Source organism: Lynx rufus, unplaced genomic scaffold (genome assembly GCF_022079265.1).
Source record: "Lynx rufus isolate CCGP_SWC_20201006 ecotype Redwood Valley unplaced genomic scaffold, mLynRuf1.p SCAF_2, whole genome shotgun sequence".
NCBI classification, from domain to species: domain Eukaryota; kingdom Metazoa; phylum Chordata; class Mammalia; order Carnivora; family Felidae; genus Lynx; species Lynx rufus.
This window is the reverse complement of record NW_025814834.1, coordinates 171,266,475-171,290,245: the sequence shown is the minus strand read 5'-3', so window position 1 is coordinate 171,290,245 and position 23,771 is coordinate 171,266,475. Positions and strand designations below refer to the sequence as shown.

General features: G+C 36.0%; 1 protein-coding gene across 1 annotated transcript in view; it reads right to left on the bottom strand.

Annotated features, from left to right (window-relative positions):
* DOCK7 (dedicator of cytokinesis 7) overlaps positions 1-23,771 on the bottom strand; it is a 225,709-nt gene that overhangs the window by 89,328 nt on the left and 112,610 nt on the right. Inside the window, exons 15-19 of the mRNA XM_047085104.1 lie at positions 20,723-20,840; positions 17,305-17,375; positions 13,299-13,437; positions 12,293-12,394; positions 1,784-1,870 (exon numbers count right to left, since the gene is read on the bottom strand). Coding sequence (XP_046941060.1) covers positions 1,784-1,870; positions 12,293-12,394; positions 13,299-13,437; positions 17,305-17,375; positions 20,723-20,840 — 517 coding nt within the window. The remainder of the gene's footprint in view (positions 1-1,783; positions 1,871-12,292; positions 12,395-13,298; positions 13,438-17,304; positions 17,376-20,722; positions 20,841-23,771) is intronic.

The window sequence follows — 23,771 nt, the reverse complement described above, 5'->3', positions numbered from 1 at the left end:
AATTGTTTGGGCAGACAATATGGTTTATGCTGAAAATGTGTTTTCCTTATGGTAATCAAGAATTCTGGTATGTGATAGCCAGCGGGTGCCTATGTTACAAGCCTACAGTAAAAACCCTGGGAACTAAGTCTCTAATGAATGAGCTTCCCTGGTATACATTTCAAATGTGCTGTTTCAACTCACCCTATGTGACCACTGGGAAAGGACTCTTGGAAGCTTGTGCTTTGTTTCCGCTGAACTTGACCTCTTTTCCCTTAGCTGATTTTATTTTGTATCTTTCACTAAAATAAATCATAGCTATGAATATGGCTGTATGCTGGGTCCTGTGAGTTCTGCTAGAAAATCACCAAACTTGAAAGTGGCCTTGGAAATCCCCATGTACCACCCCCTCCCTTTTCAAGTTGGATTCCATTTTCAACACTTGCCTCTTCTCACTCTTACATTTTCTCCCTGGAAAAACACTCACCAGTATAGTTTCAGCTATCACATTTATTCTGTCACCTCCAATGCTAAACTCGAACTTAATTACAACTGCCTTGGGATATTTTTATCTGAAGTACATAGGCACTTCAAACTCAACAGGCTCAAAAATAAATTCACTATAGCTCCAGAAGCATCTTGATTATCTCCCAAATCTCTCTTAGCATGCTACCAAATTTACTTCTCTGATGTTTCCTATTTAGGTTAGAAATCACCATCTACCTAGACCCTCAACTCTATAGCATTAAAAGTCCTTCACAATCTGTAACTAGCCTAGTCTTCTATTCTCATCTATCACGATTTCCCATGCACTATAAATTACATTCACACCAGATTACTTGCCTGTCCTTGAATAAACTACTATCTCTTTGCACATGCTTTTTATCAACTGAGTAGCCCACTCTCTCTCTGTATGGTAAATGCCTACTTATCAACACAGTATCTCAGTTCCCAGCAGAACAGACAACTCTCCTCTTGAAAGGATTTCGTTCATATATCTAACACAGTCATAAATTTTATTGTACTGTAATTATTTTTACATTTTCCCCTATTATACTGTAAGGTCTTTGAAGGAAAGTTTCTTTCCTTGACAGGTAACAACATCCGCAACTTTATGGAGCTTACAGCCTAACGGGGAAAGAAACAATAAATAAATGCATAAGTATGTATACATACATACACACGTACCACACACACACACACACAGGAAAGAAAGCAAAAGTGCAAGAGAGTACAGGTAAGAGCCAGAAGCAGTAGCAAGTGCAGGTTAAGACGATATGGAATGATGGGGCTGCTATGTTTAAAAGTCTCCAGAAAAGGCCTAAGGTAAGCAGAAGCCTTGTTGAAAAGAAGTGCATGTCAGGAGCAAAGTATTCCAGCTAGAGAAAGAGTAAACATACCAGACTTTGAGAAAAGCCTGGTATATTTCAGATCTATAGTGAGGAATATGGAGCAAATGATCCCTAAGAACTCTTTCTCTTAAATTATCTGAGTCTATGAGGAATAAAATGAGTTGGATGATGGTTTTTCAACTCTAATTCTGCAACACACCAGAAACTTAACAAAAAAAAGTCACTTAATTGTTCAAAATGAAGTTGATGACATTTTGAAAAGCAAAAATTTTGCTTGTGTTGATATTAAATGACATTTTGTTGATTCCTTTAAAAAGTTAACTTCTAAATCTATACATTCCTGATATATAGTCCCATAATTCTTACAACAGATAACTGTACTAAAACTGACTTAAGTACTAGATAATATATTCTTCAAGTGAAAATTGATCATATAAATTATTAAAACTTACTTGTGTATGGATAGATGAAACAGCAACAACTTCCACATTAAAAACACCTTTGTGATTATCTACCCATTTCATGCCAGGTAGAGGAACCTGTAAGATATTAAATTTAATGATCACAGATACTTAAGTTGATAAGATATTCTGAAAACAAAAATTGTAACATCTCAATGAGAAAAAAAAAAAATCACAGAAATATATTTTTACGCACTGTAAATAAATGTAAAACTTACATTTTGTTCTTATTACAAAATTATGTTTTCTACAAGAGAATTAAAAGACTCAAGGAGCAAAAAAGCAGAAAATATGCACTCAAAATGCTATCTTCCCAAAGATATATCCTTTTATATCATTCTAAATCTTCCTCTGTGCATATATTTATATACACCCTACCTTTGCATAAATATGTACAATATATAATGCATAATATAGAATATAAAACATTATTTTAAACCTATTTTTCAAATATCACATTGTGTTTCGCTTTTCATGTCAATAAATTCATATCTACAATATTTTAATGGTTTGTAATATTCTGGTTTTTTCTTATGAAAACGACTATTTTGTTTTAATGGAGCTGTAAAATATTTACAGCAACAAAATTCTGTTGTAAGGAATAGAAAACTTTTCTTTTGATGTAAATTGCTAGGAATGTTAATTTAAATTAGATCATAAAAAGTATTTTCAAAAAGACAGTCAGTACATTACTTCTATTCCTCCTGCTAAGTACGGCTAAAAACCCTGAACATGATACACAAAACACTGAAAGGTGGAGATAATGCAAATGGCTAGTGACCTCAGGATGTGAGGAAATAGAAAGTAGTGTTTCCTTGGTTTTATTATTGCTTCACAGATCCTGGACTAGCCCCTAGAGAAGATGGCAACCCGGAAATGCCGAAAGAAGCAGAGAAAAACAAGCTTCAAAAAGAGCCTGCTCTCTCTAATCAAAGCCAATAATTGCCCTACTCTGGCCAAACACAGGGAAACAAGTTGCAGCCCCATGGCCCCCAACCCCGCCCTCCGCCGCCACAGGCTGAGTAGAGAGCTCAGGTGTCCGTCCACCCTCGGCTGACTGTAATGAGGTGCCCAGATTCCCCTAACACATTGGGTGGTATTAGAAAAGATGGAGATGGAAAGCCCGGTCTCAGTCCGGTGGTAACAAGTACCACCTCCAAATGGGTGTCAGTGGAATCCAAGCAAGGAAGGAGCAGTACCAAGGTGCCCTTCCTCCTCGCATAGAGAGGTATCTGCGCAGGTCTAGTGGGGAACCTGAAATCCTACCTCTATCCAATAAGCATCCTCAACCCACTGCAAAGTGAGGAATGTGGACTTTTACCTGTGGCATGAATGTGGCAATAGCGCCTCCCCCTACTGCTAAAACAGAAGGCTTAAATAAGATCTGAGATCACAATAATACCCAAGATATCCAGGTTAGAATAAAAAACCTTGCATCATACCAAGAACCAGAAAAATCTCAAATGAGAAAAGGCAATCAACAAACACTAAGATGACACAGGCTGGACAGATTTGACAAGGATGTTAAAGCAGTCATCATTAGAAAATAAAAAGCTGTAACAAGGAATTACAAATATCTTTGAAATAAATGACCAAAAATGGAAAGTCTTAGGGGAAAAAATGTTTTAGAGATTCTTCCCCATGGTTGCATTTTTTTTTTACCATGTGTAGAAACGAAAACCAATTAAAATCAGTCCTCTTACAAAATTCAACATTATGTAGGTAAGAAATGCAATGTCTCTACTGATGTAAGTAACACAGGTTTTGGAACTTTTGTCAAAGAAAGATGGTAAGGTAAACTGGAACTGCTCAAAGCCAAAAATTAGTACTAGCTCTTTCTTTTTTTTTTTAATTTTTTTTTCAACGTTTATTTATTTTTGGGACAGAGAGAGACAGAGCATGAACGGGGGAGGGGCAGAGAGAGAGGGAGACACAGAGGGAAACAGGCTCCAGGCTCTGAGCCATCAGCCCAGAGCCTGACACGGGGCTCGAACTCCCGGACCGCGAGATCGTGACCTGGCTGAAGTCGGACGCCCAACCGACTGCGCCACCCAGGCGCCCCAGTACTAGCTCTTTCAACCCAAAACATTTGCTTTCAGCTTAAAAACATAGAATACACAAATAAAATGTGAACACATACTGCTTTAAAAATAGTGGTTCTTAAAGTCTGATCTGAGCATGAACAGCATGAATATTACCTGGGCACTTGTCAGAAATGTAAATAATCAAGCGCCAACCCAGACCTCCTGCATCAGAAACTCTGTGGGGTAAGGTTTAACAGTTGGTGTTACAACAAACTCTCCAGGTGATTTTGATGCATGTGAAGTAAGAACTGCTGTCTTAAAACTCTTACAAGCAGTGCAGCAAATAGGAATCCCATAATAGTAGCAAACACTGCTTTAACACTTTTGATGTGGCACCATTCTAAATGTTCTACAGACTATCATCAACATAGCCCTTTATTATAAGCATTAATTATTCTCAACTTACAGATGAGAAAATTCAGGCACAGAGAATATTTAGTCGGCTCAGTCTGCCATAACAAAAGATCATACATTGGTGTGGCTAAAACAACAGTTATTTTCTCACAATCTGGAGACTAGAAGCCCAAAATCAAGGTGCAACATGGTCAGTTTCTGGTGAAAACCCCTTCCAAGCTTCCAGACGGCCACCTTCTCACTGTGTCCTCACATAGCCAAAAGAAAGAGTATTCTGATGTCTCTTCTTTTTAAGGCACTAATCATGAGGCCCACCCTCATGACCTCATCTAAAACTCATCTAAACCTAATTACCTCCCATCGGTCTCATCTACAAAACCTATCACATTGGGTTGTATATGAATTTGGGGGTTACATATGAATTTGGGGTTTGCAGTGGGAAGATGAGGTGGGGAATGGGGAGACATAATTCAGTCCATAACAGAGAGATTAAGAAACTTATCTGAGGTTACACAACTAATAAATGGTGAGGCCAGAGTGAAATCTTGAAAATAACTATATATTACCTTTCAAAAGTATATGAAATTTAAAACAACAATAAAAACTTCCACAATCCCTTACCCCTTTGAAAGTTAACCTTGGTAAACTTGATATGTATTTTCCAAATTATTTCCCGCACAATTACTGATGTGTATCTGATGTGTGAGTTTGGTTGTCATTATACTGTTTGTTTTTACATTTGTATTATAAACATCCTATTGGGATATTGAAATCCATATTACTCTTCTTAACTACTGCGCCATTGTATGGATGTACAAAAATTTAATTAAATATTAAACTCTTGGGGCACCTGGGTGGCTCAGTTGGTTGAACATCTGACTCTTGATTTCAGCTCAGATTATGATCTCACATTCATGGGATCAAGCCCTAAGTCAGGTTCTGCACTGGTTGTGGGCCTGCTTAAGATTCTCTCTCTTCCTCTCCTTCTGGCCCCCACTCTCAAAAAAGATACTAAACTCTTCGGTGATCCATGTAACTTTCATTTTTGCTGATACCAATAGTCCTATAATTTTTTTCCTTTTCAGAAAGAAACATATTTATTAAAAATATTACACAGTCATACACTATCTACCTCCATGTTAATAGTTAAATACATCTCTGCTGACATGTCATGTCCTGACAATGCCTGATACAACCTGGTGTGCTCTTTGTAAAAATGAGGACACAGATGTATCAAGCGCATTCAACTAATGTAGTTAAAACTAATGAGTTACTCAGGATGTCACAGATTTAGTCAATCTCTAACCTAGGTTAGAGATACCCAGGGAACTCGGGCAAATGAGATATTAAAAATACTTTTTTAAAAGTTTGCTAGGGGGGGCGCCTGGGTGGCTCAGTCGGTTAAGCGTCCGGCTTCGGCTCAGGTTGTGGTCTCGCGGTTTGTGGGTTTGAGCCCCGCGTCGGGCTGTGCTGACAGCTCAGAGCCTGGAGCCTGCTTGGGATTCTGTGTCTCCCTCTCTCTCTGCCCCTCCCCTGCTCATGCTCTGTCTCTCTGTCTCTCAAAAATAAATAAGCATTAAAAAAAATTTTTTTTTTAAAAAGTAAAAAAATAAAAGTTTGCTAGGTTATATCCTTTACTGCATGTCGGTGGTGGTTCACTGCAAAATGGCACTCAGGCTTTGGAATGGGAGTGACTATGGCTGGATCTGGCAAATGGGTTTGTATTTCACAGCCCAGAGCCCTCTCTCTCCACATGCCAGTGAAATGCCTGTCCTACCCCTGTGGGGGAGTGGGATGAGGAAGATTCAAAGAAATGGCCAATGTTTCTGTGGGGGAAAGAATACGGCAGATATTCATCACTGCCAAATGACTAATCACTTCGGGAAACTTTGGTCTCAACAAAATTTCCATTTTTTAGTTTTTGCTAATAACAACAATCCTGCAACTTTTTTATACTGAATTCAAACAACACATATTTACTGAAGTCTCTACACAGTTTTCTGGGTCCTAGAGTTCCATTGTAAACATGTCTGCTTTCAGGGAGCTTACCCACCATTTCTTATAGAGAAAAATAAGGAAATAAATAAGGTAATTTCAGATAGTGGTAAGTATTAAGTAAACAAAATTGTATTAAAAATGATGGAGTGTATCAACAGTGTGGTGGAGGAAAGGGCTGGAAATTCATGGAGTCAGACCTCTCTGAGGAAGTGCTATTTTATATAAAATTCAGATAATGAAGAGAATCCAGCCATGTGAAATTCAGGAAGACGAAAGAGAAAATTCAAAGGCCTAGAAGCAGGAAAATATTTGGAAGAAGGTATAAGTACAGAAGAAGGGGCTCAGTGATGGTAGAAGATGATGTTAAAGAGACAGAAAAGCTCAGATCATTCAGAGATTTGGAGGTCATGGAATACAAATCTAGATTATATTCTAAGTACAGTGAAATGCCAGCAAAATATATAAACATCATATATGATCATAAAGAAACACTAAAGCTTGGCAATATCATGCTGAATGAAAAAAGCAAGTTCCAGAGGATTCTATACAGCATAATAACCTTTTCATTAAATTCAAAATATAAGCAAAGTAAAACGTATTCTCTAAATACACATATACCTCAGTTATAAAGTAGGTTTAAGGGGTGCCTAGGCAGCTCAGTCAGTTAAGTGTCTGATTCTTGATTTCAGGTCAGGTCATGATCTCACTCACGGCCTTGGGACTGAGCCCTGTGTTAGGCTCTGCACTGAGTATGGAGCCTGCTTGGGACTGACTCTCTCTCTCTCTCTCTCTCTCTACCTCTCTCTCTGCCCCTCCAATGCTCACATGCACTCTCTCTCAAAATAAATAAGTAAACATTTTTTTAAAAGCAGTTTTAAGGGGTGCCTGGGTGATTCAGTCAGTTAAGCGTCTGACTCTTGATTTTGGCTCAGGTCATGATCTCACGGTTTGGGAGTTCAAGCCCGCACTGGGCTCTAAGCTGGGCAAGGAGCCTGCTTGAGATTCTCTCTCTTCCTCTCCCTCTGCCCCTCCTCCACTTGTGTACTTGCACTCTCTCACTCTCTCTCTCTCAAAAAAAAGTTTTTAAGAGGCCAGTTTTCAGGGGTGCCTGGGTGGCACAGTCAGTTAAGTGTTCAACTCTTGAGCTTGGCTCAGGTTTATAATTTCACAGTTTATAATTTCAAGCCCCGCACAGGACTCTGCAATGATGGTGCAGGGGCCTGCTTGGGATTCGGTCCCTCCCTCTCTCTGCCCCTCCCCAGCATGTGCTCTCTTTCTCTCTCAAAACAAATAAATAAACTTAAAAAAAAAGAAATAGAGGCTAGTTTTCAAAACAACATGAATGCACTTTTAAAAAAAATGGTTAAAATGGTAACTTTTTATGTGTATTTTACCACAGTTTTTTTAAAGACTAGTATTTTTATAATTACAGGTTATTCTTATGTGGAATAGGGGACAAGCACATAAATGATGTGAATTATTATCACTGTTCTAGCTCTGGATTAGGTAGTAGATTCATGAGTGTTTATTATTTTATTAAATAAAAAACCAATAAATTGAAAAGCCTAACTACACATATATGTGTAAACACTGCTGAGTTTTAAAACATCCCTTATGTTGATCTTTGCATACCTACACAAATATATTTGTAAGTTAAATACTCAGACATATAATTCATGAGATTTTTAAAGGGTATGTTTATTGTTTCATTGTGACATATTTCAGGCAAAAATAATCAAATAAACCTTTTTTTTCTTTTTTTTTTTTTTTTTTTTTTGAGAGAGAGAGAGAGAGAGAGAGGGAGAGAGGGAAGGGCACAGGGAGAGCGAGAAAGAGAATCTCAAACAGGCTCCAGGGCCAGCACGGAGCCCCACGAGGGGCTTGATTTCAAGACCATGAGATCATGACTTAAGCTGAAATCAAGAGTCAGATGCTCAACCGACTAAGCCACCCAGGTTCCCCTCAACCAAGTCTTAAAAGTCCAGGTGATTATAATGAGTGCCCCAGGATGAGTACGACAGTCCCATGGACAGAAAAATCTGGTGACAGATTGCCATGCATGCCCATGCATCAATCGATGAATTTTATAAGCATGAATTTGTTATCTAGACCTCAATAAACACTGATCCTGAAACCTGATGACACCAAACTGAGGTAAATTCTCCAGAATACCATTAACAAACACTGTTGAAACACATTCATTGATTAGGCTTTTCTCTCAACATGATTCCTACAGTATTCAACAAAAATGAGTGCAATTTTGGACATTTTATGTTTGAGATATCCTGGCAAAGGTATCAATAAGCGTTTTAACTTACTAGACAAATAAAAATGGATGAGCAGAGATGCAGATTTAGGATTCATCAACTAACAGCAGGAGTCAAGAGCATTGTGATTTTTGTGCAAGTTGTATACTACATCACTCTAGGAATACTGTTCACATAAAAGGCAGTCAGTGGTCCTGCCAGAGAAGAACGCTTACAGATTCAGAGTGAAAAAAACATGAAAATTCAAAGGGGAAAACAGGTTAAAACCCAAATGATATGAAACAAAGCCACACAAAGGTTTACCTTCCTTTTCACCCAATTTTAAAAAGAAAATGATCCCTTATGATTGAAAATGATCGAGACAAGTATCATAAAGTAATAGTGTGCTGGTTACAGAAATTTGTTTATTACTATGTAAACTTAGATGGCAAGCTTCACATTCTAAGGCCCAAAAACCAGTTGAAGTTAATACATATTGGGAAGGTCTCTGACCTTCTGAATCAAAGAGAGCTCCACCATAACCAGGAAAGTAGATACAAAATTGCATGAAGCAATGATCTGTAAAAGCTGAATGTTTGTTTATTTTATGTATAATTATTTTTTATTTTTATTTATTTTATTTTTAAATTTACATCCAAGTTAGTTAGCTATACTCCAGCAATGATTTCAGAACTAGATTCCTTAATGACCCTTACCCATTTAGCCCATCCCCCTCTCCAGTAACCCTCTGTTCTCCATGTTTAAGAGTCTCTTATGTTTTGTCCCCTCCCTGTTTTGATATTATTTTTGCTTCCCTTCCCTTGTGTTCCAAGTCCTCTGTGTATTAAAGTCCTCATATGAGTGAAGTCATATGATATTTGTCTTTCTCTGACTAATTTCGCTTAGCATAATACCCTCTAGTTCCATCCATGTAGTTTCAAATGGCAAGATTGTAAAAGCTGAATGTTTGAATAATGATCTCTCACTTGGTTTAAATTCAACACTAAAACTAACAATATATACTGTTCTTTTTTTTTTAATTTTTTTAATGTTTATTTATTTTTGAGACAGAGAGAGACCGAGCATGAACAGGGGAATGGCAGAGAAAGAGGGAGACACAGAATCTGAAACGGGCTCCAGGCTCTGAGCTGTCAGCACAGAACCTGATGTGGGGGCTCGAACCCACGGACCGTGAGATCATGACCTGAGCCGAAGTCGGACGCTTAACCAACTGAGCCACCCAGGCGCCCCTATACTGTTCTTTAAATGTAATAATAAAGCTAAGAATATATACTGTTTTTGTTTTTATAATTGTTTTTAAGATTATTTATTTTGAGAGAGACAGAGACACTGTGAGCAGGGAAGGGGCAGAGAAAAGAGGGAGAATCTGAAGCAGGCTCCATGCTGTCAGCTCAGAGTCCACACGGGGCTCAAACACATGAAACCATGAGATCATGACCTAAGCCGAAATCTAGAGTTGGACGCTTAACCGAGTGAGCCACCCAGGTGCCCCTATACTGTTCTTTTAATGCTGTAATTAAAAAATACAAAAGTTTTGATCACTTAATCATATATCAATCAGCTATACGTCTATCGTTAAATCCAAACCATGACCATATTCTTTATGTTATATATGAGCATACACAGCATAGTAGCTAGAAGAAAATCATCAATCTCCCTTTAGAAAGTTGACCTCGTATTTGCAAATCAAGTAAGAATAAGTGCATAATTTCCATAAAATCAATTTTCTTTTAAAATATTTCCTTTTGAAATACATAATGCTACCCCTGGCAGAAGACTACCTTATTTTACTGAGGAAATGTGTTCCTGGAAAATCGAATGAAAGATTTGGCAGGGGATGAAAGGCAAGGAGGAAGGAAGGAGTCATATTTCTTTCCTACTGTCTTTATCCATTCATCTAAAAAATACTTATTGACTGGGGAGCTTGGGTGGCTCAGTCAGTTAAGCAACTGACTTTGGCTCAGGTCATGATCTCACAGTCTGTGAGTTTGAGCCCTGAGTTGGGCTCTGTGCTGACAGCTCAGAGTCTGGAGGCTGCTTGCTTCAGATTCTGTGTCTCCCTCTGTCTCTGCCCCTCCCTGCTCATGTTCTGCCTGCCTCTCTGCCTCTCTCTCTCTCTCTCTCTCTCTCTCAAAAATGAATGAACAGGGGCGCCTGGGTGGCGCAGTCGGTTAAGCGTCCGACTTCAGCCAGGTCACGATCTCGCGGTCCGTGAGTTCGAGCCCCGCGTCGGGCTCTGGGCTGATGGCTCAGAGCCTGGAGCCTGTTTCCGATTCTGTGTCTCCCTCTCTCTCTGCCCCTCCCCCGTTCATGCTCTGTCTCTCTCTGTCCCAAAAATAAATAAACGTTGAAAAAAAAAAAAATGAATGAACATTAAAAAATAAAATACTTATTGACTGCCCATCATGAGCCAAGCACTATTCTAAGTACTTGAAGATACAGCAATGCACAAGAAAGACAAAGTCCCTAACTTCCTGGAATTTATACTCTGTAGACAATAAATAAAGATATAAGAAGTATAAAGTCAATGATAAGTATTATGAAGACATATCAAAGTAAAGGGATAAAAAAGTGCTGGATGCTGCAATTTGAAACAAAGTGATCAGAGACGCCTTCTCTGAAGAGGTGGGATTTGAGTGGATGTCTGGATGAAATGAAGAAGCTGGCCTGGAGATGGGACACCACCACCAGCACAGGGAAGTGCAAAGGGCCAGAAATGGGAATGTGCTCTTCATATAGAAGGAACAGTCAAGGCACTGTGCTCTCTGTCTGGGGCAGAGTCAGTGACAAGGAATAGTAAGAAAGGAGATCGGAGCAGTAGCCTTCTGTTGTCTTTGTGTGTGTGTGTGTGTGTGTGTGTGTGTGTGTGTGTGTGTGTGTTTTAAACAAAAACAATACAAATGTATTTGTGAATACTTGGTTTTTTTTTTTTTTAATGTTTTTATTTATTTTTTGACAGAGACAGAGACAGAGCATGAGTTGGGGAGGGGCAGAGAGAGAGGGAGACACAGAATCTGAAACAGGCTCCAGGCTCTGAGCTGTCAGCACAGAGCCCTATGAGGGGCTCAAACTCACGAACTATAAGATCATGACCTGAGCTGAAGTTCAGATGCTTAACTGACTAAGCCACCCAGGCGCCCCTATGAATACTTTTTGAGTTCTATTCTGAAAATAAATGCTACCAGGAGAACATTCCCAAGACATATTTCAGACTAATCTATACCAACAGTTACATTCAAGGCACTCATATTAATAATCATCATGTAACAGTTCTCCCAAAAAGCACTTTGGTTTTTGAGTAGTGGCTACTGATTCTTGATTGAGATTTTTCCAATGTTTTTGTTTAAGTCACATATGTCATCATCACAGTTACTAATGGTTCTTGTATTACAAGTTTGTAGCTACTTTATCTTCACATACATGATTTTTAAAAACTTTTTTTCACATACATGATTAATTACAAAAAGATTCTAAAAAATTAATTGGTTTGTTCTTTTTCCTCCAGACTTTCAGTGAAATGTTCTTATTTAAAGCTTATGTTACGTTATGAAAATTCTCCAAATTTGCCTTTTCTTTAAGTTAATATTTCACATATTATTTTGGTTTTAAAATCAATATACTTATTTTAAAAGCTTCTAAGTATTCTATAGAGTAATTTTAACTCTAGTACAAAATAATATTATTACTTCATTATCTACATACTTCTAGATAGAACAGCAAAGTCTTGTTTGAGAAAAACACTTCTGCAAAAAACTCATTCACTGCATCTGGAGAGTTTCACCATAAGAGATACTGACCTCAGGAGATAGTACAGAATAAGCTTGTGGTGGTTTTTCCAGTGAAACTGGTAGGCAAAACTGCCCAGTCTTTAATCGTCCATTCTGAAGCATTGGTATCCACTTTTAATTAAAAAGGAAACAATATTAAGTTAAATACATTTGTTACAAAAGTAAGTACTTGGAAAATCTGTTTTAAGAATTTGGAATGAGCCAAATTTGTCTCACACCGCCAAACACCAAGGGGATTTAATTAAGTAATAATAGGTTTCATGATTCCTCTAAAGAAAAGCTTCCCTGACAATATTTTTATTAAGGAGTATTCCCAAAACATTATTACTAACTAACTATGCAATATTTAAGCCAAAAGAGGTCCTTACTATCCAAGAAAAAGCTGGAGTAGAAAAAGGCCGCAAAGTCAATCCATTACACATGGCGGTAATAGTGTCAATGTATACAGGGAAAGGTTTGGTTGAATATGAATGCTGACAACAAAACTAAAAAGCATGAATTTATTTGGTTACATTTAGCAAAATCTATTTCATAGACAAAAAAAATGAGTCAATTGTTAATTTTTCTCTTTTGGGTAGCAGCATGATTTTTCTGACATTTTGTGATAGCACATCATGATATCCTTCACCTCAGGTTTACGTTTGCAATTCAATCATAATGATTTTCAAATAATACTCAAGAGTTTTAATTGCTTTTAATGAAAGCCAAGAGCTTTAATAGCTAAGGGTCTCTTTTAATCATTTTACACTGAAACCATTCTCTTCTGAAGAACCCTAAAATTAATATATTTATACTGTACTGTTTGATAAACACATAATAATCAGGACCAACACCTAAGTGTTTACACATGTTAATTAATTGCATTAATGAGTATTTTCTTATTACGATGACTCTTCCTAACCAATATGGGGAATCAAATAGGGAATACTCAACAATAATGAACACCAATTACATCTCAAGTATTCAAACTACTTTTAAGACTGAAAAGCTAAATATTAAACAAAGATATACTTACTGTATATCCAACAGGAGTTTCAAGAGGAGTATTTTGTTTTTGCTGACAACTAACATGATAAAAAGTAAAAAGCAAATGATGATGGTCAGTTAAAGTAGCAGGGAGTTTAACCTTGATTTCTTCATGAAAATCAGGAGACCTTCATACAAAAAAAAAAAAAACAAAAAACAGATCAATAGTCAGTAATTTGTTCAAAATAAATAATTACTGCATTTGTATATTTGAGTAATTTTTAAATTAATTTCACGATTCATGCTCAATTTTTCTTCCAGTACAAAATATTTTTCTCTATTCCCAAACTGTACGTAACTAACTCCTACTTCCAGTTGAGGGAGTTGTCTCTGTTTCTGAAATTTCTCGTCTCATTTTTATTAATGGGCTGAGTGATCCTATGATTTGAAAATTCATTAATAATCACCACCTTGATGCCGAGATCTTCATTAGATGGGAAACTGTATAAATGAGGAGACTAGGGCAAGGCCTTCTATATTCTGATATGCATTACATAGAAAAGTAACAGGAGTTTTTGTAAGTATGTATTTTAAAACCATACCATAAAAAAACATTTTTCTATGATAGGAGTGACTTCATATTAAAGATTAATTTGTATTATCTTTTTGCAAAAAAGAAAAAAAACAAGTAGCTCTAGACAGCTTAGTATCAAGCTGGGCTCTCTATGGAATATCTTATATCAATTATTCCATTGCTAAAGAAACAGATGTTAACAAAACATAGACTAATGTATTAACTGCTCAGAAAAAAGGAAAAAAAATAAAGAAAAATCAGGGAACACCTATAAATTGCATTTGTCTCACAGTTTAGAAGTGCTCCCAGCCACTACACAAATACAATGAATATCATATTTGACTTAACCAATGGCATTTTCATCTTAATATCCATTGAGAGTGGTCCCTAGGAGCATTTTTATAAAAAAGCATTGCTGCTATTTATGATTTATGATTTAAAAGGGACAGAATCTTAGCATCCCAACCTTCCATATTCAGCTAGTATCTCTCAGTTATATTCAAAGAAAATATATCCAAACCATATGGCTCCAACTAATTAAAAGTGAAAGCTTTCCCACCAATTAGGGTTCCCCCCCATGCTAATAAGTCTAATATCCTTCCATTTCAAGTAAGTCTCAAAAACACTAAAAGTGTAGTTCTGATCACAGAAATATTAGGTTAATGAAAATTTTAATACCCCCAAGAAAGATAAGTAATGGTAGCCATCTGAGAATTTGATGATTTTGGTGAATAAAAGATGCTATGTATCTTATTATTGACCTCGCTAATCACCACTAAATCATGAGAAAGTTGAATTTCCTCACAGTGTTAGAGAGTATTGTCATTTTAATTCCACGAATACTGAGAGCAACAAAAATAAAGATCTAGCTATAAACTGAGATACTTTAAGAAATTATTACCTTCTTCATCAATATCATTCCTAGTACTGAGTATTCATTTCTTTTCTGAAATCATACTATGTGAAGGCTTTTATGGAAAATTAATCATCTGTGAGTTATTCATCAACAAGTACGTTTTAACTGTTCACCTTTATGTTAAGTATTGTGTTATTTCTGTGGTGGTTTTAAAGATATGAAAAAATAATTACCCTCAAAAATATATAATTTAGTAGAAATATAAATAAGACACACATATATCAATAGCAATGCTATAAAGCAGGGGTTGGCAAATTATGGCTACAGGTCAAATCCAGTCCACTGAATGGTTTTGTATAGCCCTACAGACTAAGAATGATTTTTATATTTTTAAGTAGTTAAAAAAATCAAAAGAATAACATTTCACTTGAAATATTACATGAAATTCAAATTTCAGCATCCATAAATAAAATGTTATTGGAAGACAGCCATGCCCATTCATTTGCAACTTCACTTATTGTCTATGGTTCTTTTTGCACTACAACAGCGGGGTTCAGTAATTGCAACAGAGACCGTATGGCCCACAAGGCCTAAAACAAAACTACTGGGCCCTTCGCAGAAAATGTTTGTCAACCCCTGGTATACAGCATATAGCATATAAGATTAAGTGCTTCAAGAACAGAGCTGAACAGATTACTTCAAGTTTTGGATCAGGGAATTGTATTTAGGAAGAGATCTATGATGTGGGCCTTAAAGAACAAGTAAGAGTTGAATTAATAGAGGGAATCAGTATTATGATAGAAAAAGGGATCCAAGAAAAGCCCAGAAACAGGATACTTTAGCAATAAGGCAAAAAGAAAATCATCAAGATGTAAAAGATGATTGGATATTAGAGAAAAGAAGAAGGAAAGCAAGGATGTTTTAAATTTTGAGTCAAAAGAATTATGGTACCGTTAATAAAAATAATCAGACAGAGATAGGGTCCAGAAGAGAATCGGGGATAAATACATGGAAATTGAGAAGGCAGGCAAAAGAACATGCTTACTAGGCTACTAAAAATATATGTCTGCACCTCCGAAAGAAGGTTATGACTAAAAATAAAAAGTTGCGAAACAATCCACATAAAGATAAAAGCAGTAACATTTTCAATGAATGTAAGTAACTCTGAGAAACACATATAAGGTTATTTATGGAGAGTATAGTGTAGAAAAAGAGGGTCAAGAGTGAAACTGTAGTGTTTTGTATGGAATATCTATTCTCAAAAAAAAAGGAAGGAAGGAAGGAAGGAAGGAAGGAAGGAAGGAAGGAAAGAAAGAAAGAAAGAAAGAAAGAAAGAAAGAAAGAAAGAAAGAAAGAAAGATTAGAATAATTACTACAGAAAAATAAACTGTCCAAAGAGATGGGAGGAAAGTGAGAGCGGGTCACAAAGGGTGAGAAACAATAAAGTTTTAAAGAGGGCAAGGAAAAACCATGCTACACAACAACACTGAAGAGAGGTTTTTGTTTTAAGTATAGGAGACTTAAGTTTCTTTTTGACAGTAACAGATGGAGCCAGGGAAGTGGGGACTGATGGTACAAGAGAAGGGTTAACTGATGGATTCGCACTCTGGAAGAGGAAGAATGAGACTGGTAGAAAGCAGAGATGAAAGACTCACACTGAGCCAGGTACCAGCTCTGACTGCCCTTGAGCCAGAAAGAAAGGCAGATCCATGCAGAGATAATCAGAGGTGAAGGGTAGACAAGTGGATGGTTCTCAAGTTGGATGGTCTCAAACCACTTAATAAAGTAGGAACGCTAAGAGTAAGCAAACAGAATAAGTAGGAGCTAGAGAAAGAAGAAGAAAGGCTTAAAATATCTCCTGCCAAATGACAGAGGGTAAAAAAAGCGATGACAAGAAGAATACCAAAGAATGGTGGGGCCAAAAAGAAAATAAAGTAAAATGAATTACTGCAGTCCCATCATACAGATAAAATAACGCCAATTTGTGATAGTGCTGATCGGTACAATTTTGTGATTTTTCTCTAACAGCATTCAGTAATCAAAACAAAAACAGAGAAGAGAAGAGAAGAGAAGAGAAGAGAAGAGAAGAGAAGAGAAGAGAAGAGAAGAGAAGAGAAGAGAAGAGAAGAGAAGGAAAAGAAAAGGGAAGAAAAGAAAAAAAAAGAGAAAAGAAAAGAAAGCAGAGATTAAAAGTTATCCAAAGTTAAGAATTTCTCAAAGAAGTAAAATGGAAGGGCACTAAATCAAAGTATTATTAGATGTTGAGAATACCACCAATTTAACTAATGGTTATAAGCTTAGTAAAGAGTTAAGTAAAACTACAAAGTGTCAAGGGGAAAATAACAGGGAAAGTCCAAAGGACCAGAGGCTACAATGATAATCAATAACAATATAATAAAAATGAAAGGGTCAGAGAATTTGATATGAAAGACCTTTTGTATATAAAGTCTAAATTTGATGTTTATAGAGAATATGCATCTACAGGCAGAAAATTATAACTCTGATGTCAGCTGTCTTGAATTTGCACATTCAGTGCAGCAAAGCATTTGGTAAACACACTAACGTGAGTGCTTAAAATGCCACTGAGAAGGGAGTAACTTTGAAAGAAATATTTGAATTCAGTACCTGTTATGATATACTACGGCTGTATAGGCTTCCTTTGAAAATTCTGAACAGCTAGATTTACCAAAGATTACCTGTAACAAATAACAGCACGTTGAAACTTTGTTGTAATAAATGCTGGATGTTCATATTTATGTAAGAATTTGTCTGATTTAATAACTACTGGAGAACAATGGGCAAAATCAGCCCAATGAAGAACAATGTGCCTACTGACGTTCATTAATAAATTCAATTGCTTAGCCGTAAATTTCTTTTCAACTATAGAACCATCTGACATTCAAACATTCAAAAAATTTCTACCCATTATATTTCCTTTTTCTTAAAGAAGGTGAAAAATTCATTTTAAAATCTGGGTGTAGCATATCATTTGGAATTTATATAAGAAATATGGTCTTAGAATAGTAGCATGTATCTACTATAAAATTGGTGGCTTTTCCACTAAAACAGTAATCATTCTGTAAGCCAAATATAAATTTATAAATGATATTTTAAAATCCTATTTTAGGTGAAGCTATGTATCCTTTGCTTCCAGTACTCCTTACAAGCTACCCTATTAAGAAGGAGGAGCGCCATTCTTATGTTCTTATATATATGTCTTAAAAATAAAAAATCCACCACATTAAAAAAAAATACTACTTTTGGAGAAGGTTTAAAGGTAAAGTAATTCAGTCTTGTATATCTGCCTCTGGCGTTCTAATAGCAATACTACAGTTAATTAGGGCAGCTGATAAGATACATGGCTTATCATTCCTATGTGAGACAGATTTGCAACGCTACCTACCCATAAATTAACCTCTTATGTCTGGCCAGACATCTCTACACATGCAGAAATAAGTACATGGACATATCATCGCACTTGCATCAATACAACTGGTAAAATAACTCAAATTTTACATCTTATACAGAAGAATTAATTGGAACCATCCGCAAATAAAAAGAACTTTTTAATAGATTATTTGTGTTTCTTTTTGTGACACAAAAGATCCTTTTATTCACACAGGTCCTTTCATTTTAAGGCTGTGTAAAAGTGTAATGACTATGACTGTCCTAGAGAAGTCTAATTTCACCAATTTCCAAGAATACGTTGCCATGTTTTTATAAAATGTTGTTCCAATGCCAGAATTTGAATTTTATGATTTTATCACACCAACATTATATGACCCAAAAATTATCTTAGGATCCATTTGAGTAGTCCTTATTTTTTTAAAGAATTAAGCAAAGACAATGTGTCTATGTTTCTATACTTTCAACCAGTCACTAGGATAAAGATAAAAGCATTATATTTGCATATGACTAATAATACACAAGTGAAAGGAACACAGTATCCTCTCCATCCCCCACCCCGGCCACTGAGAAGATCCCATTTTTCACAAAGTAACTCATTTACTTTCATAACATGAATGACATAAAGTAGAAAGTGTTCCTTTTCTGACCTTGTGACATGTATTTTTAACCATTCATCAACATGGACTGTGCATCAATTCTGTGACAGGCACTTTGGCAGGCATCAAGATATAGATATGAGTAAGACATGGTCCCTGCCCTCAAGGAGCTCACAATCTGGTAGACAAGATAAAGAAATAAACATATAATCTTAAAGTGATAAGGCCCATAAAAGAAATGAGAAGATGCTATGGTAGCACCAAAAGAGGGAGTGGTCTAACTGTCATTGTGGCTGGATGCAGCTGGGACTCCACAGAGGCCATATATGTGCTAAGACAAGGAAGAGTTTGTTAGGCAATCAACAGAAACAGATTATCTTACATATACTACATTTGTCATAAGCTCAATTCATATGGTAATTCACATATAACAAAGCATCTATTTTCACAATCCAGTACCTTTTCATCAACTGTGATAGTATATTCATTCTTTCAGCAGGAATAAAGAACTAGTAAAGAATATGAAATGCTAACTCCAAACCTCAGACGTAAATTCTACATTTATTAGCAAATACTTATTCACCATGTATTATATGCAAAGATCTGAAATAGCAGCCATAGAAGAATATAAAGATGCATAATTTGTGCTCGCTGCTGTCAAGATCTATACATGCTGATAAAACTGAGGCAATGGGAAAAGAGAAAATATACAGCTTTCCTAGTAAGTAGAAAATCAGAGGAATGCGATTTAATGACTGGCAGAGAAGGCTAAAATAAAACTGTTAACAATGCACCTATTCGTAAGCTCATTTTCATTCCATTAGGGTTCTCAGAGGTTGAACATCTATAGTGACAGGTATGCTTCTATTCCATATGTTACTAACTTCAGTTGAGCTTAAAATCTACTTTCATGGAACTTGCATTGAGTAGTGTTCTACAAATCCTAAATGATAATTTGGGCAGTCAGGAATCTCTCCAGTCTGGCCTCAATCTACTATTTCTGACTTCTCTTACACTGCTCTGGCTCACTGGCAACTCGCCACTGTACCTCTGTGGAAGGACATTCTCCAACTTGAGTTGCTTTCCTTCCCCAGCTATCTAAGACCCAACGCCATCTACATTTTAACTATCTCTGGTTTTAGTTCAGATATACCTCCTCCAGGTGATACCTGCCTATTACCTCAGCAAGACATTCTCTCCTACCTCTGTACACTTCTGCCTTTGAATCCCTACAGCCATCTTCTAATACTTAGCATATACCTTGGTTCTCAATATTAGCTGCAAAATGTAATCCCCTTAGGGAGATTTAAAAATACTGATATATGACTAGTTTCCACCCCCAGACACTATAATTTAATTGAAGTAAAATTCAGTCTGAGCACTGGTATTTTTAAAAGCTCCCTAGGTAAGTGTAATATGCACTATTACCAGAGTTTCTTAACAAAGATGGGAAGAATCATACATATTAGAATCACCTGGGGAGCATTTCAACCTATACCACAACCTCATATACTACCCATCACTTTCTACTTCCTTTGGCCTCTCATTCTCAAGGAGAAGAATCAGAATCACAGATGACAAGAGCAGAAAAAACATATCTGCGCTTTGTTAGAGTTACCTAGGTGATTCTGTTCTGATCCTCTTGAAAGTCACTATTTTAGAATTTTATGTGTTTATCCCATATCCTTTAGATTACAAGTCTTATTCATCTTTGTATCTCTGGGAGGGACTAGTATGTACTAAGTCCTCAATATTTAAGACTTCAATACGGAAGTGTTGAATCACTATATTGTCCACAGGAAACTAATATGAACTAATATGACACTATATATTAACTAACTAGAATTTAAATAAAAACGGGAAAAAAAAGACTTCAAGGAAACTCATACTATCTGTTACAGGAAGTAATGCAGTTAGAAATTTGGTTTACAAGATCATTAATTTCCAGTTTAGAGCTGCCAATCAAGTAAAACAAAAACAAAAACAATGTCTATTTGAACCATACATGAACAAGAGGAAAAGTAAAGAACACTTCTTACCGGCATAGCATTGCTTGGATCCTCCCCATACATGAACTGTACTTTCACTGTTATATTTCTTGCAGAACCCTGACGATTGGCAAAGTTGAGACTCTGAGGGTATATGTAGAGAAGATTTCTGTAAAGGCAATAGTATGCACGATAGTAAATATATATCTAAAAACACTATGTATCACTGCAGGCCACAAAAGAAAGAGATGGAACAAATACTTCATTATTAATATATGCTAGCCACCATATATTTTCACATACAATGTTTCATTTAATTCTTACGGCAATCATTCAAATAGATAGCAATCAAATATACCCCAATTTTGCAGATGAAATGAGGCCCAGAAAACTTAAGTGAGGTTCACACACAACTAAGTAAGCAGCAAAGCTGAAATCAGAATATAGGTCAGACTTCAAAACACATGTTCTTTCCTCTGCAAGAGACTTCTGGGAAATGAATGAGGACTGAATCATTATTAAGAAGTTAATAATGTATTATGTTAGCTCCTGCAAGCAGATATAAAAAGGATAACATTTATAGGCAGGGCTTCTGTATATATATGATCAAGGACATAAGAGAGATAACATTCCACATTATTTGTTCAAAAACATGTATGGACAATACGCTAGGTGTCACAGTTGCTATGAAATAATCACATATTACTCTGTATTTATTTTACTTCATGTCCAGTCCCTGCTTCTGCCACACAGAAGATAAATAATTCAAGAAAAGACACCAAAAGAGAGGGCTAAACAAATAAAAAGAAATAGAACAAGATTTACTTTACCTGAAGACTAGTACTGAGATATGATGAACAAGACTTCAAGTATAATAAAGTCCTGCTAATCAACTGCTGGAGCAATGAAAACACGTCAAAATTTTCTGGAATGTGGTAGGGCAATATAGAAATTCTAAATGAACGCAACCTTTGACCTAACAAACCTGCCTCTAGTCTAAGGACAGAATTACACACATGTATAAATGGATGTGTTAAAAAAAATTCACTACAACATTTTTTGTAGTAGAGAATAATTACAAATAATTATAAAGAAATATAATATGCATGAGTACTATTCTAGTTAATTATATTAATATACATTAATAAGAAGGAATCCTATGGAGTCTCCAAAATGACAATGTGCAGCAATATTTATTGATGTAGAAAGAGATACCCAGCATGCTGGATAAAGAAAAACGCAGGTTCCATAGCAGGATGTATAGTGGCATATCCTACTTACGGAAAATTGTGAAGAAATAATAGTTGAAAACTCCCCTAACCTTGGGAAGGAAATAGACATCCAGATCCAGGAAGCCCAGAGAGTTCCAAAAAAAGATGAACCCCAAAAGACTCACACCAAGACACATTATAATTAAAATGTTAAAAGTTAAAAAGGAGAGAATCCTAAAAGTAGGAGAAGAAAAACAATTTGTTACACACAAGAGAACCCAAATAAGACTATCAGCATATTGTTCAGCAGAAACTTTGCAAGCCCAGAAACTTTGCAAGCCAGAAGGGAATGGCATGATATATTCAAAGTGCTGAAAGAAAACACCTCCATCCAAGGACACTCTAGCCAGTAAAGTTACCATTCAGAAGCAAAGTAGAGACAATCTTCCAGACAAGAAAAAGCTAAAGGAGCTGGCCTTTACAAGAAATAGTAAAGAATCTCTTTAAGCTGAAAAGAAAAAGTGCTAATTATTAACAAGAAAACATGAAAGAATAAATCTCACTGGAAAGGTAAATATATAGTAAAGGTAGCAGATTAATCACTTATAAAGCTAGTATGAAGGTTAAAAGACAAAAGCAGTAAAAATAATTACAATATTTAATTAAGGAATACACAAGATAAAAAGACATAAAATATGACATCAAAAATATAAAACATGGGAGAAGGGAGTAAAAATGAAGAACTTTAAAACTGGATCAAACTTAAGTTGTTATTGACTTAAAATACACTGTTCTAGATACAAGTTGTTATGTGCAAGCATCATGGTAACCACAAAGCAAAAACCTATTGTGAATACACAAAAGGTAAAGAAACCTAAGCAAACCATTAAAGAAATTCATCAAACCACAAAGGAAGGAAGCAAGAAAGGGAGAGTGACAAACTACAAAACAACTGGAAAACAATAAAATGGCAGTAAGTACATACTTATCAATACTTACTTTAAATGTAAATGGACTAAATTTTCCAGTCAAAAGACAGAGTGGCTGAATGGGTTAAAAACAAAAAAAAACAAGACACATCTACATGCTGCCTAAAGAGGCTCACTTCAGGTGTAAGGACACACACAAACTGAAAGTAAAAAAAGGGAAAAAGAGATTTCATGAAAATGAAACCAAAACAAAGTTATATCAACAAAATGGACTCTGAAATAAAAACTATAATAAGAGACAAAGAAGGTCATTACATTGACACAGGGGGGTCAGTCCAGCAAGAGGAAAGTTGGTGGGGTGAGGGGAAAGAAAGGAGGGAGGAGAGAAAGAAATAGATAAAAAGATACTTCTGGTTAACAGTGAAGGCTCTAGTTTCTTTTTTGTACTTTTCTATTTTGTTTGAACTGGTGAGAACACATGACTTTTATAATTAGAAAAAACAATTTCCATGGGGGGAGAATAAGTGTATGTAACAAAAAGTCTACAATCTTAAAGTCACTAAAAACATGGAGAAGAGTCAGTTATTCTCTGAACAGTCAAAAGTATAAAAGACAAATGTGGAAATGTTACGATGATTTGTCAGTTTCTTAATCAAAAGAATTAAAGATCAAAGATGACTGACTATTACTAACCACTGAAGTCACCAAATAAAATCTGCACAGGAAATACTTATTTACTGATTCTGCACACAACATCAGTACCAAGTTACATGCAAGGGAAATAAAGGAAAATTAAGAGGCCATTCCCTGGTCTTGAGGAACATATAATCTAATGGGACAGAAATGCCTATAAACAGACCACTTCACAATAATGTTGTGTTGTGAGAAAAGTTATGCAGAAGTTATGAGAGGAAGAGATACTTGGTTGACTGTGGGGAAGTCTTTCCATCTTCTGCCTTC